This window comes from Triturus cristatus, chromosome 11 (genome assembly GCF_964204655.1).
Source record: "Triturus cristatus chromosome 11, aTriCri1.1, whole genome shotgun sequence".
Taxonomy (NCBI): domain Eukaryota; kingdom Metazoa; phylum Chordata; class Amphibia; order Caudata; family Salamandridae; genus Triturus; species Triturus cristatus.
Window position 1 is genome coordinate 1,109,377,928 of NC_140594.1, and position 17,086 is coordinate 1,109,395,013.

At 43.1% G+C, this 17,086-nt stretch overlaps 1 protein-coding gene across 5 annotated transcripts in view; it reads left to right on the forward strand.

Moving 5' to 3' along the window:
* Window positions 1-16,317, forward strand: part of LOC146786095 (mitochondrial ubiquitin ligase activator of nfkb 1-A-like) — a 45,146-nt gene extending 28,829 nt beyond the window's left edge. For all 5 annotated transcript variants that reach the window (XM_085635583.1, XM_085635585.1, XM_085635587.1 and 2 more), the window contains 3 exons: window positions 5,042-5,129; window positions 9,657-9,777; window positions 15,013-16,317. In XM_085635583.1, coding sequence (XP_085491709.1) covers window positions 5,042-5,129; window positions 9,657-9,777; window positions 15,013-15,760 — 957 coding nt within the window. In that variant the 3' untranslated portion in view covers window positions 15,761-16,317. The remainder of the gene's footprint in view (window positions 1-5,041; window positions 5,130-9,656; window positions 9,778-15,012) is intronic.
* The last annotated feature ends 769 nt before the right edge of the window (window positions 16,318-17,086 follow it).

Here is a 17,086-nt window from a genome sequence, read left to right on the forward strand (position 1 = left end):
AGGAAAGCGGACATAAGAAACAGCTGGAAAGATACTGGACTTAGATAAAAGAGGGAAAACTAGGAAGCACCTCAAGGAGATGGTGGTAAGGAAAGATGGAGTTTGTGGGGGAGGACGATAACAAAAGTAGTACAAGAGAGTGAACAAAGGGGAAAAGTGGGACAGGGCAAAGGAAGCGTGAGGAGTGTATGTCAAAGTGAAAAATGGGCAGGAGAAAAGGAAGAAGTGAGGGTGTCAGGAGGTTCCTGGTTTGTAAGAAATTAAGAATGGCTAGTGCCTCACAAGCACAATTTTGTTATTGTCTTTTTACAGGAATTTAGATAGTGCTGAGACACCACTGTGGTAACTTCTTAGCACTATCTAAGTTACCTTAAAGTCCAGCAGCCTAGTTTGGAGGTGGAGGGTAGTAGGGAATCATCCAACTCCTGGTGGTAGTGCTGATTTGAGGTGCCAGTCCACCGCTCTAAATATCCTGTACCTCTGAGATCGTATAAACCGAGGGGTGCCTTGGGTGGGTTTCCCTCTGGTATTGGCACTTCCTCCAGGTGTGGGAGTTTTTCCGCTGCCTCTTGGCTCCAACTCCTGAAAAATAAGAACCCTTCACTTCCCTTGATAGGTATTGGAAGTGGGTGGATGTCAGTGTACTCACAGCACAAGCAGTATTTAATTTGAGCCAGTGATTTCCAGTGCTCAGCACCTGCACTTAATCATCAACACCGGTGCTTTTCATGAGCACCAGTTAATGGCACATTCATTCATGGGGAGATTAAGTGATTTACCCAGAGTCACAAGATGTTGAGCTGACGCCGAGACTCTAACCTGGTTCTCCACCTCCAAAGTCGGCAGATCTGGCCATTACGCCGCATCCTCTCCCCACTTTCATGGTCAGTAGTTGGTTCTGTTTTAGGCCGCTCTAACAGGAGAAATGGGCTGGTGTAAGCTGCCTCCTGACGAGAGCCCCGGCACTTATGTTTTTCTTACAAATTAAGCACTGATCACCAGGACACCGAGTGATTGAAAAGCAATGGAAATGGTCCACTTATGCAAATGGCTGCTATGTGCAGGTTTATTTGGAGAGGATCTGACTGACTCGAACAGTCCTGGTCTCTAATCTTCTACTAGCCCAGGGCCCGGAGGCCCACACTGGGAAGAACAGTAGGGCCCATAACTGCCAGGTGCCTCGGACCATCTTTAGAAAGGGATCTCTTAGTGACCTCACATGAGCACTTCAGTGTTGCTGCGGTTTTAAGGCAGTTTATCGAAATAAAGATAATGAGATAATTGCTTAAATGCATCTCATTACTACTCGCTATGAGTGTCACTCAAAGTGTCACACAAAAAGCATTGAGATGTCACATATGGAAATGATCACAAGGAAATGTCACACACAGGTAAATTGAAAAGATGGCCGCACATGTATTCAGAGAATATCGCTTTGTTTTAATTGCTCCACTTTCTGGATGCTTATCTGCTGAAACCCAGAACAGATCTAAACATTTCCTTCCTAGCAGACTTTTCTGTGCACAGAGCTGACCTCTGTTCATTGGTTCTAGTAAGTGTCCATCTGGAAGCCTGGCTGGCAAATAAAACTATATAACTAATACAACATTGACAACTGTTCTTTTTAGAATGTGAACGCACTGTTGTTTTTTGTGTGTTCATATAATGTGAGGATTAGCATCATGGTGAATAACTCCTGTTAACTGTACCCTTAATTGTGCTCCAAAATGAGAATTACTCAGCCAGAATAGGCGATACTGAAATAACTCAAGAGGGGTCTAGAATGTGAGGTGAAAAGTGCTGCCAAAGTACAAAATAAAGTTTAGCTCGGGCTACGAAAAGTCTTGCTAAGAGTCAGCGTTTCAGATGTTTGTGGAAGGCCTGGTAATCAGTCATTGTGAGAGCGACAGGAAGTGTGTCCAAGTCGCCTTTACCCAAGACTGGCTTCAGAGAGATAATCCTTCGTCCAAGACTGACTATTGACAACCGAATCAAAGGAACTCCTCAGGAACTCTTTTTAGATCAAGTTTAAATGATAAAATAAGCCAAAGAGTTCAGATTCTGACCCTTCCATACCTTTCTGAATGCTCAGATGTGACTGCACTTAGCCATCTCTGTGTTGGAAATTGCCGGTTGAATAATGTTTGGCCTATGGAAGGTCCCTTGTTATCTGTGTCCCATCCTTCGCCTGTCTCTTGCAAGAGTAAAAGCTATGTCCTTAGTGTCAGCTTCAGCGTGTCTCCTTCGGAGTCACTCATTGGTAGTATATGTTGAAAAGAGCTTTCAAGACATTCCTAAATGGCAGTATCGTGTTCTCTACGGACTGGTCTCCCTCGGGTAAGGGATGTCTTTTATGTTGATAATACCTTGGTCCAAGTTCAGAGGTACGTCTATTAACGGGCTCCCTAAAGCTGTTCAGAGTATAATGTGCTCATCTGTGCTGTTCCTCTTCAGGAAACAGTCCTCCAATGCATCAATTCTAGTATTTACAAGAATCTCTTACATTTTCTAATCCTTCAACGGACGAATCTTCATTATTTGTCGTTTATAAAAAATTGCAATGTTGGGTGCTCCCTTGACAGCAAAGAAATGACTCTGGGTTGGGGGGGGCTAATATTCCTTCGCCTCCAACATTCCGATGTTTGTTTTTCTGTTTCTCCCTTTTTTAATTTAGAACATTCTACCTTTAGTGCGTGGAATGTTCCAATAGACATGTAGCCCTTCTGCCTTGGGCTGTTAAAGGCCCTCTCCCTAGGTATTGGCCTATAACTCTGGTTCAGGGCTTTAACAACTATTAAAACATTGGAATGTTGGGAGCTCCATTGAAGACAATGGAGAGCTCCCTGCTTCTACGGGTTGGTAAAGGCCCTCCGAGCAACAGTCCAATGTTTTACAAAGACCTCTCAGAGCTCGAAGAGGATTTAAATCCCCTGAGCTTCGAGAAGCCTTTGTTTTATTTGTTAGAACATTCTGTTTTCGAGTGGCCGAATGTTCTTATAGCCCTTCGTAGCAGGGCTATACCGGCTATTAAAGTCCCGTCCCTTGTTAAAGTCCATCGCCTTCGGCTTGGGCCTTTAATAGCCGGTATAGCCCGCTCCGACGGGCTATAAGGCTATAGTATTGTCCCCAGCAGCGGGCTATAAGGCTACACGATGCTCAGTACTAAACCCTATTAAAAGATGAAGGTGTGGAAGCTGGTCCTAGAAATTGATTGCGTGCTGAGCTAATGATCCTCTTTCATGGTGGTGCAGAATAGACATGAATAGCCTGAAGAAACTGAGCCCCCACTGTTTGGCTCTTGAATGGCCAACTGTCCATTGACCAAGCTTGCAGTTGACATTCGTTGCTGAGGTAGCAGCCATAGAGGGAAATCAGGCGATGTCTGAAGTCGCTATGGGGCTTTTAAAGCTTAACTCTCTGCAGTGATGCCAGGGGAATGAACGTTCAATGATATCTTCCTTTTGGGCGTGAAGCTCGGTCAATACCACTGACATCAAGACTTCTAGTTGGGGTGGAGTGAAGTTGGTGTGACTTTCACGGCTGAGGAAGCACCGCTTTGACATTGGCAGATCATTTGCCTTCTTTGTCAATCTCAAAGGATCTTCTGTGGCTTGGCTTATGGGTGTGGCTGGTAATATAAGAGCTTACGCTGGTCTGGAGATCTTGTCGGACAGAGCAAATGGCTGGGAATCAGTGGGCCCAGTGTCCCGCCATAGCCTACCTTGATCTTCCATTTAAGTTTTCAAACGTAACCTGACGTAACTTGTTTTCAGGGTCCTCCTATTGAAGTTCCATTACAGTCTCTACTATTCTGGTTCGATCCTCTGCCAAAAACATTGGGCAAGTGCAATTATCCTCTGAAAGTACCAATGTTGATTTTAATGTGTTTTTATTTTAAATAGTACTGTTTGGTTTTCTCTCTTTTTGTTTTGTGTCTTGCATTCTGCGACATAAGACCGTTCTCTTTGTGCTTATAAAACTACATCAAACCAATAAACAATCTGAGCCAGGAAGCGAGCTGTGCAAGGAGAAAAAACAGAACTTTGACTAGGAGCTCAAACAGAATTGCAAAATGCTTCACTGCTGGAAACAGTGCCCTGCAGTAAACATACTTTTATAGCAGTGTGGATTGGAAGGACAGGGGAACTTGCGGCTTGGTGGTCAAGGGAGAGCTCAAGCAGGCAAAAATCTAATTGGAGGTCTTTTATCACAGGCCCTCTGGCACGTGGAGCTAATGTAAAAGCAAACCCTTACAGTTGTACAGTAAGGATAGACATTTTTGCTCACTCTGTTCTCAGGTCTCTTGTCCTATGACGGTTTATTTATGCACCCTACAGCTCATTGAAGCTTAGGTCGTTAATCCGAGGCTGGTGTTACCCCCTCATTTAAGATTAAAAAAATAGAAGAGGTGGATCAGAACAACTAAACTGCCTGTTTAATAGCTTTTGTTCTGCATTTACCACCAAATTTGTGCTGGTGGTAATAGCAAATGTTTTTCGCGTATGATGCAATTTTACCTCCTCAATGTTTCAGTAAATCCACATCACCCCCAGTGGTATTTCCACTGTGGTTTAAATGTACCAAGTTTGGGGGGAAATGGTTAGTAAACCTGAAATGCCATCGAAGCCCATTGTATGTGTTACCGTCTTTTGGGATTTGTCTGTAATCTTAATGCCTGAAGGACATTTTCATTGTTACCACCTACACCCAGGAGCCCCCTGATGGTTGCTTACTCTTTATTTGAAAGTATGTCCATTCTATTTGTTGTCATATATACATTTTTACCCATAGGAATACACTGGCACATGTTTACGTCAGCTAGTTAATCTTTGTCCTCTCCACCCAAGTCCTTTTCTTTTGCACATTTTTCTGGACATACTTGCTTCGTTATAGGTCGTACACCTGTGTGAAAATGATCCCCCATTTGTGTAACTATGCCAACGTGACTTTTGATACGCGACAGTTCTTTATGAGCAGACACAGCACTGACAGTCTGTTTCTGATGCTCATTCAGTGCTGAATATTATTCTCATCATTTCAGAATATCCCAAAGTTCCAGGTAGATGACCAGCTAACTTCCATTTTGGAGGCCACCACAGGCAAATGTCTGTGCTATGTTGCAGTAGAAGGTGAGTGGCTAGTAAAATATTTAATGTCCTGTTTGCTTTGGCTGCACATGGGGCCGTTGATGTCATATGCTCTTTACAATCAAGCAAGCCTCTACTCTTGAATCTGAAAACTCAATTCAGTTCAATTCTCAACCTGCTACAGTGAAAGGAACTGATGCTTCAGCTGGAAGGAGGTGTGTTTGCAGGATGTAGAGAATTAGTTCCGAACCTGTGGTCCGGGATCCCTGGGGGTCCGCGAAGCCTCCTCAGGGTGTTCGCGACTACTTAGAAAATAAAATAATATTAACAGTTTAATAAAGTGTATATAAATAAAGAAGCTAAATGTACAATTGAAAATTTTAAAACCTATTGTAAATGTGAATGAATTTGAAATTGGAGGCTAAAAATTTAATTAGTATCCTCCGATTGATTCATGGGAGCAGTGCAGGTGCATCAAATAGAATACAGTATGGACGATGAGTGTCCTCGATTGATTTTAAACAAGCTACAACCTTTCTATTAAAATGTAGTTTTTTTCACATTCAGGTGTTTATGAATTAACTAAAATGTGTCCTCATTTGTGTGTTTGTTTGTTTGAATGTTTTTGTTTCTTCTTGTTTTGTGTGTTTTCGCCGTTCAAATCATCGACAATGCTTAGGCCGAGGTCCCCCACTTCCAGTAATGACTCGTGGGGATCTCCGGATTCCAATAATGATTCAGTGGGGGTCCCAGTAACGATGACGTCGGAGGCCCCAGAAGTGAAAAAGTTGAGAACCACTGATGTAGAGAGTTAAAGAAAGTAATGCTTAAGGGGTGGTCGAGTGAACTGATGTCCGTTGTGAAGAAGAAAGCCATTGTATAGCTAGTAAATCGTGCAGGAGCTCCCGTGTATTGATGCATTTATTTTAGCTTCCAGATCATAAATAAATTGGTGCAAAAATGCTCAACACTCTTCTTTTCTCCCTGAAACACGTCCTTGTTGACACTGATCCTGTGCACAAGAGCAGGAAATTTGAGCAGGCATGACCTTTTTCAGATACACTAGCTGGAAGATACATACCTGGTGTCAGAAGCACTGTGCCAGGTGGGGCAGTCTCAGTGATTACCAGCTAGCCCACTGAGGAATCTATGCATATCCAATAATTGTATAAATAGTAAAATCTTTGAATGAAGACATGAGAAGAGGAAATTCTTCCTGGATGTTTATTCTTAAGTTAGTAGGTTTAATAGCTCAGCCACCCAACCGCCTCTGGCTCATCTCTGTAATCAAATCCACAAGGTTCTAACTTTGAGCCAGGGCAGCTAGAATACACAGATGTCACTAGAATACATAGATGTCAGGGAAAAGATAAATAAATAAGTAACATTACAACACATCTTTCTCCGTTACACCACAAAATGTGAATGAGAGAAAAGAAAAATATAATACAATATAAACATCATAGTGAAATTATACAACATAGTCATTCAAGTATGAAGGAGCACGAGACTTTCTGCTAGATCTCTTTAAAACACCAGGGACACCCTTGTTACAAATATCATGGGGACGATCACTCAAATGATCCTTCTTACCACATACAGCAACCCTGCCTAAATTCCAAACCCTATGGTCAGAGGTTCTCACAGCATTATCAAAACCTTTAATGACTTTCAAAGGTCTCGAATTTAGCACCAGAAACACAGAAACCAGGTCTTTTGATCATGCCTAGATCACCAACAGCAACCTTAGCGGATTTGATAGCATGTCTCACATCATACTTTTCTTTACTTTTCAAGCACTTATGATGTTATTTCTCCTTCCAGGACACTAGATCAGGAACTCCACACCTGTCAGAAAGAAATTTATTAAACCATGGAGGTTCCAGAAAAGTATCAGGTTGTCTCCCATGAAACGAAAGAAAGGGAGATTTCCCAGTTGAAGAATGAGGCGCAAAGCGATACACACCAACTCTCTTTGAAACCTCCTCCTTCCAATCAAGACAGTTCTGCTTCGCCAGTGAGATGGTTTCTTTTATGACCCTATTGAACCTCTCAACAGTACCATTAGACTCAGGGTGATATAAGGCACATTTCTTGTGAACAATCCCACAATTAATAAGAAAATCATCCATATCCTTAGAGAAGTTGAACACCATTATCAGTCAGTATGGTTTCAGGTATACCTTCTCTAGAGATTAACTTTTTAAGGAAGTCAATCACAGTATTAGTATTTACATTTCTTACAAAAGATATTTCCAGCCATCTGGAGTACAGATCAATGGCAACAATAGCAAAAGTGTCAAACCCATCACCATGCACAGGTCCCAAAATATCAAGAGCTATGTCTTTCCACGGACCACTAGGACGAGACCTCTTTTCCATAGGTTGAGTCCTGATCTTCAAACTTTTCTCACTAAGGGAACATTGAACACACTCCCTAACCAGACGCTCAATCTGAATTTCCATTCTAGGCCACCAATAAGTAGAAAGCACTCTCTCTTTAGTTTTAGATATGCAATCCAAATCTTAAAGACCGTGGTGGAACTAACCTGTGACCTCTCCACAACATTCCTTCACAACAAGACAGCTGATCTTTCACAGATCAAAAATCTTCTGCAGACAATCCACTCTGTTCCTTGTGGTGCCAACCATCACGGATAAGATTCAACAAATTCTGAATAACCTCGTAATTCTGACAAGCAGCAGACCAACGTTCTTGAGAAATTACCTTATGGTCAATCCCACAAACAAAATCATGAGAATGACTGAAAGCTGGATCAGCTTGGTCATCAGATTGAGAAATAGGAACAAGTCTTGAAAGTGTGTCAGCAACAAAGTTCTCAGAACCAGGAACATGCTTGACAGAAAAATCAAAACCCTGTAACCCAACAATCCACTTAGAGATTCTTGGAGAAATCGAATCAATGCCTTTACTTGTCAATACCTCACACAATGGCTTGTGATCAGTCCTTATTACAAAGGAAGTACCCCAAAGAAATGTTTTCAACTTTTTAATGGCCCAATAGACCGCAAGGGCTTCTCTCTCAATCACTGAGTACCTAGACTCAGCACCTTTCAGGCTCCTTGAAACAAACATGATGGTGTTATCCGGATTTGTGCCCCCTTGATACAAGAATGCACCAAGACCCTTCAGGCTAGCATCAGTAGAGACGATAGAACATTTGGAAGGATCAAAATTGCGATGCTTACGGGCATTGTGTAATTTGCACTTTATCTCAACAAACTCTTTTTCACACAACTCGTCCTAATCAAATTTCACCCCCTTTTTAAGTAGGTTTCTCATATTGAAGGTAGCTTCCGCAAAATTCTAAATACATTTGTTATAATAATCTGCCATCCCCAGAAAGCGCATGAGTTCTTCTTTGGATGAAGGAGCAGTTAAATCTCTGATGATATTGACCAACTCCGCCTTAGAAACAACACCATCAGCCGTTATTGAATGGCCCAAATAGTCAATTTTATCAAGGCCAAACTTGCACTATTCACGTTTAATTGTAAGATTGTGAGCACAAAGTCTATCTAACACTTGTCGGACTCTCTTCCCATTTTCCAATTCATCACACTCATGGACCAAAATGTCATCTTGGTAAACACAAACACCAGGTAAGTTGGCTAATCCATTGTGCTTTGCACGTGTGGGTTCGAATCCCTTCCTCGTTGCCAGTGTTAAATAGTAAAATCCTTGAATGAAGACATGTGAAGAGGAAATTCTTCCTGGATGTTTATTCTTAAGTTAGTAGGTTTAACAGCTCAGCCACCCAAGGTTCTAACTTTGAGCCAGGGCAGCTCTACAATTCTAGAATACACAGATGGCACTAGAATACATAGATGTCAGGGAAAAGATAAATAAATAAGTAACATTAAAACAAATGGCTAAGTGTGCCAGATGACTTCATGTCATGCTGACCAACCTAATGCTTTCATGGAGTGTAGTTGTAGTTCACATTAATCACACCAGTTGGAGCAAAGTTCTGGAGTACAGTGGTTGGTGGAAGGAACATTGGAACTGGAATGGTGTGCCCGCATTTTTATAGAGGCATCGGGTAAGCAGAGATGAGCATTGGCACCTGGCTCGTGTTCGGCATATGCCTGACCTGTCTTCCGGGGGGGGGGGGGGGTGGGGGGGGGCGGTTGTGGATATTTTCAGTCCTAAACAAAGGGTTGACGGAAGTGAGGGGACCTAGGGCGATTTTTCTGGAACTCAATTAGCATCGAAGGAGGACGGTGCTCATTGACACAGAGCCTCAGGGTTTAAAATGTTTGGGGATTGACTGCCAGGCTGGGGGGGATTTGGTGGAGGATTATGCCTGAGTAACAGCAAGAACGAGGACATATTTTCTTACCTCTGTACATGTCGTGATACTCTGCAGTAGTGGCATGAATACTAATTTTTGTGCCAAGAGACCTTTGGGTCATATGGATGTTAAAAGTTTAATCACTCAGTCAACCAACATGAGGTCTTCCAAACTGTGTGCGTCTCGTTTTTCTTTTTACACAAATGGTTTTGTAGCTCTCTGTGTGACAGATTATTTTGGTTGTGTATTCTAGGTCAGGTTCAGGCAGTAGGGAAGCCTCTACATAGCCTGCACCAAGAGAACCTGAAGGGGGTGATTCAGAAGCAGGTCCTGAAAGAGCATCGCTTGATCTGGAACAGCCTGGCGCGACACTGGTGAGTGAGAATGGCCCTTGGAGCAGATCTTTGAAGGGCGCAGAAGTGGTTCATGCACGAGAAGCAGCTCTCTTAACCTAGAAAGGTCTTTGGGGATCTGTGTGTGCATTAGTTATCAGCCCTACTTCTCTGGAGCACAGAGGTGATGTGATAGCACCCACTGGTGGCCCCAGTCCCAAATGAAAACTGGTCAATGTAGTTCCTGAATCAGGGCATCAAACATCAGGTCGTCAAGTCATCAAAGCTGGATCCCACATGGTGTCAATACAAACTGCTTCTGGAACTTCTCAGGCTGAAGCAGAAAAATGTGCAAGGGCAGAATTAGACAAATATCCCCAAGCCATGGAGCGGGTGGCGGCCCAGCAGAGCTCTTGCTTAAGAAAAACCTTCTAGATGGGGCTTGTTTTTACAAATAAAAGTTAATTATATCTGCATATAAACCAGCACCCACATACCATTAGCAGTGTTTTAGTGGGACCAATGTTGAGCAGGTTCATTGGTGTAATATTGGAATCTGTGACTTTTAGAAAACTTTTATAGTTCTTACTCACTTTGAGTTCAATTTTGAAGTGGCATAGGTGTGGTGCATCGTAGCAGCCAACAGGATGGCGAGCTTGCATTGATGGTGCTTATGAACTATATAGAGGGACAGGGCTCATCCAGGTTTATAGGACTCTCACAGGCTTTCATGTAGTAATCTATTTAAAACAAAGGTTAAAGTAAGAATGTGTAAGTCAGTTCCAACATAATGCTGTGAACTATAAAAACTACAGAAATGCACAAGTTACTATAACTTAGGCCCCCGCCATGCACTGCTATGACCTCACATATTACGTCACTCCTGACATGTTCTAATACACCATTTATGACATCACTGATTACATCATCCAAGCTACTTTTGTACACATTACTCCATAAAGGAGTACAGCATTAGAGGTCTGAAAGTTAGTAAAAAATAGTTCATAATACTATAAAGCTGAAGCATCATTAATGCCATCACACACATATATATATTCACTAGATTATATTACACCGAGCACCAGATTACACAAGTGTTTTTTAGCAAATGGAGATTAAATGATTAAATGATTTGCCCGCCATCACAGGATGTTCTACTCAGGCCGGGACTTGAACCTGGTTCCCCAATTCCAAAATTAGCAACTCTTAATAGGTTTCTGTTTTGGAAGCAGTAGATGCTGTATCGGGGTCTCTTACTTTTTTGTAATAAGAGGTACATATGTTCAGTGAAAATTATTGCGAGCTACTAATGTTATCAGTGTTGTAATAGTAACATCATACAAGATTACAGTAGTGGCCACCCATGCAAGATTATAAGTTGTGGAAACCTCGGTGCAACAGGCAGTGTAGCCAGCAGTAATGCAAAAATGCTTTATTAATTTAGAATTTCTCTGCCAGGGTAATACAAAACAGCCACAGCTTCAACGCACCAGGATAGTAATACTTCTCCAACGCTGCATGATTTATCCCTCAATCATCAGCTTTAAATATAGCATAACGTGTATTTGTAAAGCACATTTTCACCCTGAAGGATATCTCAGAGCTGAAATAAGAGTGGTTTTTACCAAAGGCAGTGATTGGAACTGTTGAACTGGAAATTTGATTGGAAATTCAGCTGTTATTCTCCAAACATCAGATTTGTGTCCTGAAAATACACATTTTCTTCTTGAATACAAACTTTTCAATTTTGTTATACATGTATTAATTCAACCAAGCAAACGCTTCTAATTTGGTAGGCCAGACTGCACACAGGAGAGCTGCTCATACGGAGCTGAAGAGCGAACAGTAGCTCTCGAGCTACTCATTGGGGAGGCCTGTACTGTACTTGACCTGCAATGTGGGGTTTCTGTTGTCCAGATCGACTCTTCTCTGCACCCTTTCACACACACCTACTAGCAGGGATCAGACCCCCACCTGAGACACTCTAGGAAGTCATTGCTGATGACCTCCGGCTGCACACGAGGAGTTGTCCATCCAATCTACAGTCCTTGAGTTCTGGCCTCTGCACCAACACACTGCTGGTAATGAAACACCAGCTGAAGCACTGTAGGCTGAAGCGGGGGGCACTTCAAGCGGTCAGTATTGAAGCTTCCACACTAGTGCTCCTCCTTTTACCCCTCTCCCCCCACACCTACCACCAGCAGGGATGATGGACCCTTTTGAGGAATTCCATGGCAGGAACAGGGCTCCCTCTCAAGTCCAGAGTCAGTTTGTTTCATGCTGCTCTCACATCTCATTCAGGAGTGAATCGAGCACTGAACAAGTATATCCCGGACAAACTGACCTACCCAAAAAAGTCGCGGGCTAATGCCTGGTTCGATGAATCTTTAACATTGGCGTGGAAGAACTGCAAGATTCTGGAACAAGCTTGGAGGCGTTCCTACGATCCCATAGCCAAATCACAGTACAGAATCTCGATCATGGCCTACCATAAATTGGTCCGGAAGGCTCGGACCACTTATTATGCAAAGTTATTCCCCTGTTGAAAAAACCGTCACCAGAGGCTACCAGGCCAGAAATCTTCCGCCCGATTTCCTTGCTTCCGTTTCAGCCAAAATAACGGAGTCACGCGTCAATGCTATCCTAACTGAGGACTTGGAACTTTTTTCAATACTGGAGCCCTCCCAAAATGGTTTCAGGACTCGTCAGAGTCAGCTCTGCTGGCGGTCACTGAGCAACTACGAGCCTCTCTGGATGAGGGCAGAACCTCAGCACTTCAATTGAATTCTACTAAATCAGAGATCCTCCTTCTAGGGAGAGACCTCCATCTCTGGGGTAGCAATTGGTGGCCTCTGGAGCTTGGCGCACCCCTTTCTGCCGAAAACTGTTGTCAAGAATCTGGGCGTCTGGGTGGATAGCACCCTCTCCTTTGAGCCCATGCCAAATCAGTAGCAGGCACTTGTTTCAGTTTGCTACAGGGTGTAAAGCCCATTTTAGGACTTTTTGACTCACTCTGTCAGATGATTGTCCAAGCCACTGTCTTAGCTAGATTGGACTATTGTAACACATTGCTCCTGGGCTCTAATAAGTCAGTGATCAAAACGCTCCAGCGTGCCCAGAATGCCACAGCCCGCACTTTATTCGCGCTCCCTAAGCACTGCTCTGGCCTCCTTCGCCGGCTACATTGGCTGCCTATAGTGCAAATAATTTACTTTAAAGTTCTTTCTATCACTCACAAGATCCTCTCGGGCCTCTGCCCAGCGATCCTGAGTGATCTGTGCCTCCCTTACGCTCCCGCCCGGCTGACCTTCACCTGTAGCCCGGTTTCGCAGAGCCGGAGGGCATTCTTTCCAGGCGATCGCGCCTGCCCTCTGGAACTCCCTGCCTTTCCCTACCAGAAGAATCTCCAACCACTAGGCATTTAGAAGGGCTGTGAAGATCTGGCTGTTCGCTTATCATTAGTCGCCTCCACCGACCTACTCAACCTTGATGTTTTAGCACTGGCACGTCCCGTTGCTGGGACAGCCATGCCCTTTATAAATATTTTAACATAACATGGGTACACCTAAGGCACTGTGTATCTTGTTCCCCAATGCCAGGTGTGCTGCAACTGGGCACCCTGCTCTCTGGTCTACCATCCTTAAAATGGATTCCTAACATCAGATGATGCTTCACTGGAGGGCATGAAGTTATGAGCTTCTTTAAAGTACATCAGTGGATGAGCCTCAGTCTTTAAATGCACCAAAGAATCCTTCACACCATTCCAAGTCTAATTCAATTTTAGTTGACACAGGTGTTCGTTGCGTCACATATTGTGGGGTCTGAGTCCTTGGTAATTGTCATTCAGTAGCTACTCTGTCTAATGTCCCAATTCGCTGCACAGCGAGTTGGAAGAGGCCTTCAAGAATAAAAGTTTGACAGAGATGCTCTTAGTCCAGTGAAGAGTTTGTCAAATTGATACTCAGTCCTTTAATGTTCTTAAACAGGTTTTCACCTTACCCAGTTCAATATCTGCTTTCTAATCCTGTCTCTTGAAACTGAACTCTTTTCGAGGTCTGTCTATGGTACAGAGGCTGATCTCTTTTGAATTCGGATCTCCAGTGGAGGTCCAAAGACTTCCAGAGGCTGTTCCTTTTTGTGAGGTGGGCATTTTTCCGAAATCTGATTTTCTTCTTTTTTTGCTATTTTCGGTGTTTTATTTTGAAATTGACGGATCTGTGTGAATGAATTTCAAAGCCTCCCATACTGAAATCTTGCATTTCGAATGTACCCTACGTGCAGCGTCCGGCAGGTAATTCTGGGTTTCGGTAGGATTTTTTTGAGCAATTTACGCTGCAAAATTGAAGTCTTTAAAATCTTCCTTAAGGAACGGAATACGATCCTCGTGGGGTACCATGCAACCATGGGTGGTCTAGTATACAAGGCTTCACTGCCCGCTTCTGAGTCTTTGCTCTCCTCTGGAAAGGCTCCTTGTGTTGACTTGGTAAAATCCAGTTCAGAAATTCGGATGTAATCTGCCACCGCGTATCTGTGTGGAGTCTAATGGTAATTACATGGAGTCTTTCATGCCTTGTAGTTACTTTAGTGTGTTGCCTTGATAAATGAAAGTTACAGACCTTGTGGTAGTCTCTCCAAGGTTATCCAATGTTATAGGTAGGAAATGCTCAAATGTTGTATTTTCATGTCCTGACCTTACCTCTTCTTAGTCAGAGAGTCGCTGTCATATGACCTGGCTTGGAAAGATGATGTCGACAAAGAAAAATTCTGTGCTCGTGCGTGTTGTAGTTTCCAGACATGATCATAGGGACATTTTACAGATGCTGAAATAGAAACAAAGAAGTGCTTCCAGGGCGTAGCCTAGTGTCACTGAGAAGGGCTTGGATATTTTGTAGCTGGTGGCCTGGCATCAGAATGGACAGAGAGAGAGCAGAAGCAGTTGGTGGAGCTGCACGGGTTGGCTAGATTGATTTGGAGTTGAAGAAGTTCAGCAGGTTCAGGATTAGAGAAGGTGAATGCATGGGTTTCAGAAGGAGTATCAGCTAAGACTAGAGATGTGCAGTGTTTTAATGTGCATACCTGGCAGGAGAAGCAGTGTGTTGTGTAGGACTCCTAATGTTTTCTACTCCGTGTTGTCATGTCGTCTTGTCATTAACCAACTGTTTTTGAAGTGTGGTAATCGTCTGCCTGCACGTGCTAGTACGCACAAGTTTTGAAGGGTACATAATCTTGAGTCATTGCTTCACACCTATTACTCCCTGCCTCTTTTATATTTTTTAGGACAGACAGTGAACGAGTGATCCACGAAAGCGTGAATATCGTGCCATTCGTAATAACTCCTGCTGACGGCAAGCCGGGAGCACCGGTGCGAGTGCAAGATCCATTGGAAGCCTCCGGCCTGAAGCTGGAAACGGTCTATGAGCACTTCAGGGTGTCGATGCAGGGATTCACAGATCTGCTTGGTAGTTACCTGAGTGGCGAGAAGCCCAAGGGTCTCCTGGAGACGGAGGAGATGTTGCAGGTGGGTGCCACGCTGACTGGTATAGGACAGTTGGTGCTAGATCCCCACGGAGTCTTGAAACTGCAGCCTCCTGATGACGGCTCAGAGTACTTCCTCGGTCTTGGAGACTGGCGGGCATTGCTGAAGGAACAGCAGTCGGTGGCCTGGTTCTGGAAGGGAGCAGCGATGTTCTGTGGCCTTATTGGGACTATAATTGTGTTAATCGTTGTACGCCGGATGTACCGCCATATTCGAGAAAAACAGGAGCAGGCAGAGAGAAGACGTGAGTTTGAGTCCATGAGTGCGCCTCTTCACGCTGGGGGGGCAGGCGTCCCATCAGACCAGGATGATGGCGAGAACATTCCAGAGAACGCATGCGTCATCTGCCTGCAGAATCCTCGAGAGTGCGTACTCCTGCCCTGTGGACACGTCTGCTGCTGCTTTCAGTGCTATGAAGCTCTGCCCACTCCTGTCTGCCCAATCTGCCGTTGTCACATTGTGAGGGTCGTGCCACTATACCAAGCATAAGTGGTTTTTTACTCTGCCCTGGGACACTGATGTTCCAAGTGGACTTCTGCCTGCCATGTCTGAAGGACCTGGTGCCTTAAAGTAAGGTTGATAGTAATGCCAAGTGGTGGTAAAAGACAATGGCGGACACTGACAAACCCCCCAAGTGCTGGCCCTCTGTAGCTCAGGGATAGTATCTAATAAAGGCTTCCTCAATTTTGGGCCGTGATTGCACATCGAAATGTGAACTTAAAAACCTGTCGCAAGCTTAAGTGGAGTAAGAAAAGTGTGCATAAAAACAAACAAAAAAAATTAGTATTCAGAAAAAACATTGTTGATGAATACAGCACTTTGACCCAAAGGTTTTACTTTACATTTTAAAAGTTAAATGGTCCTACAGGTGTCTTCGGTTATCACCTAAACGGAAACAAACCGTCAATAGCGGTTTAAATGGGTTAAATAATTACTTGTTAATTACAAACAGTTGCAGAACCAAATTTTATGCTGCTGATATTCTTAGAAATGTTTTGTCATGTACTTCTCTTCATTTGAATACATTAAAGCGATGAAATAAGCTCCATTTGATCAAATGTGTGAAAGTACTCTGCTCTCTCCTGTGAGTCCATGTACAGACGTCAGTCAACAATATTTAAGGATTGAAATACAGCAAATGTGTTGTCTCTGAAAGTACAGAAGTTACATCAGGAAAATAGCTCGACTGATAGTACAATTCAAGTCAGTGCTCCTAGTTTATTGTAAAATATATATATATATATATATATATATATATATATATATATATATATATATATATATATATATATATATTCACTGAAAAAACCATAGGTTTCACACATGTTATAGTTAGCTGGAAATTTTACTGATAAAAAACCAATGAAATTCCCCCGTTATAGTTACTGTAAGCAACTATAACTCACGCGACCGCAATCCTCTGCTGATGCTAATACTGTATTTAGACACTTATTTGCCCATGTCTTCTTCCATTAAATTTTAGCTATACATATATTACAATTTTTTTTTTTCATAAAGACACATATGTCATCAGCAGAGGATTACGGTCGCGTGAGTTATAGTTGCTTACAGTAACTATAACGGGGGAATTTCATTGGTTTTTTATCAGTAAAATTTCCAGCTAACTATAACATGTGTGAAACCTATGGTTTTTTCAGTGAATTAGCAAGGTTTTTTAAATGCTAATTCCTAACTATAACGTGTGTGAAACCTATGGTTTTTTCAGTGAATTTGTACGGTTTTTTAAATGCTAAGTTACTTTACGCCATTCGTGGCGTGCGCGCCCACTTAACGCAGTTCGTTCCGTGCGCGCAC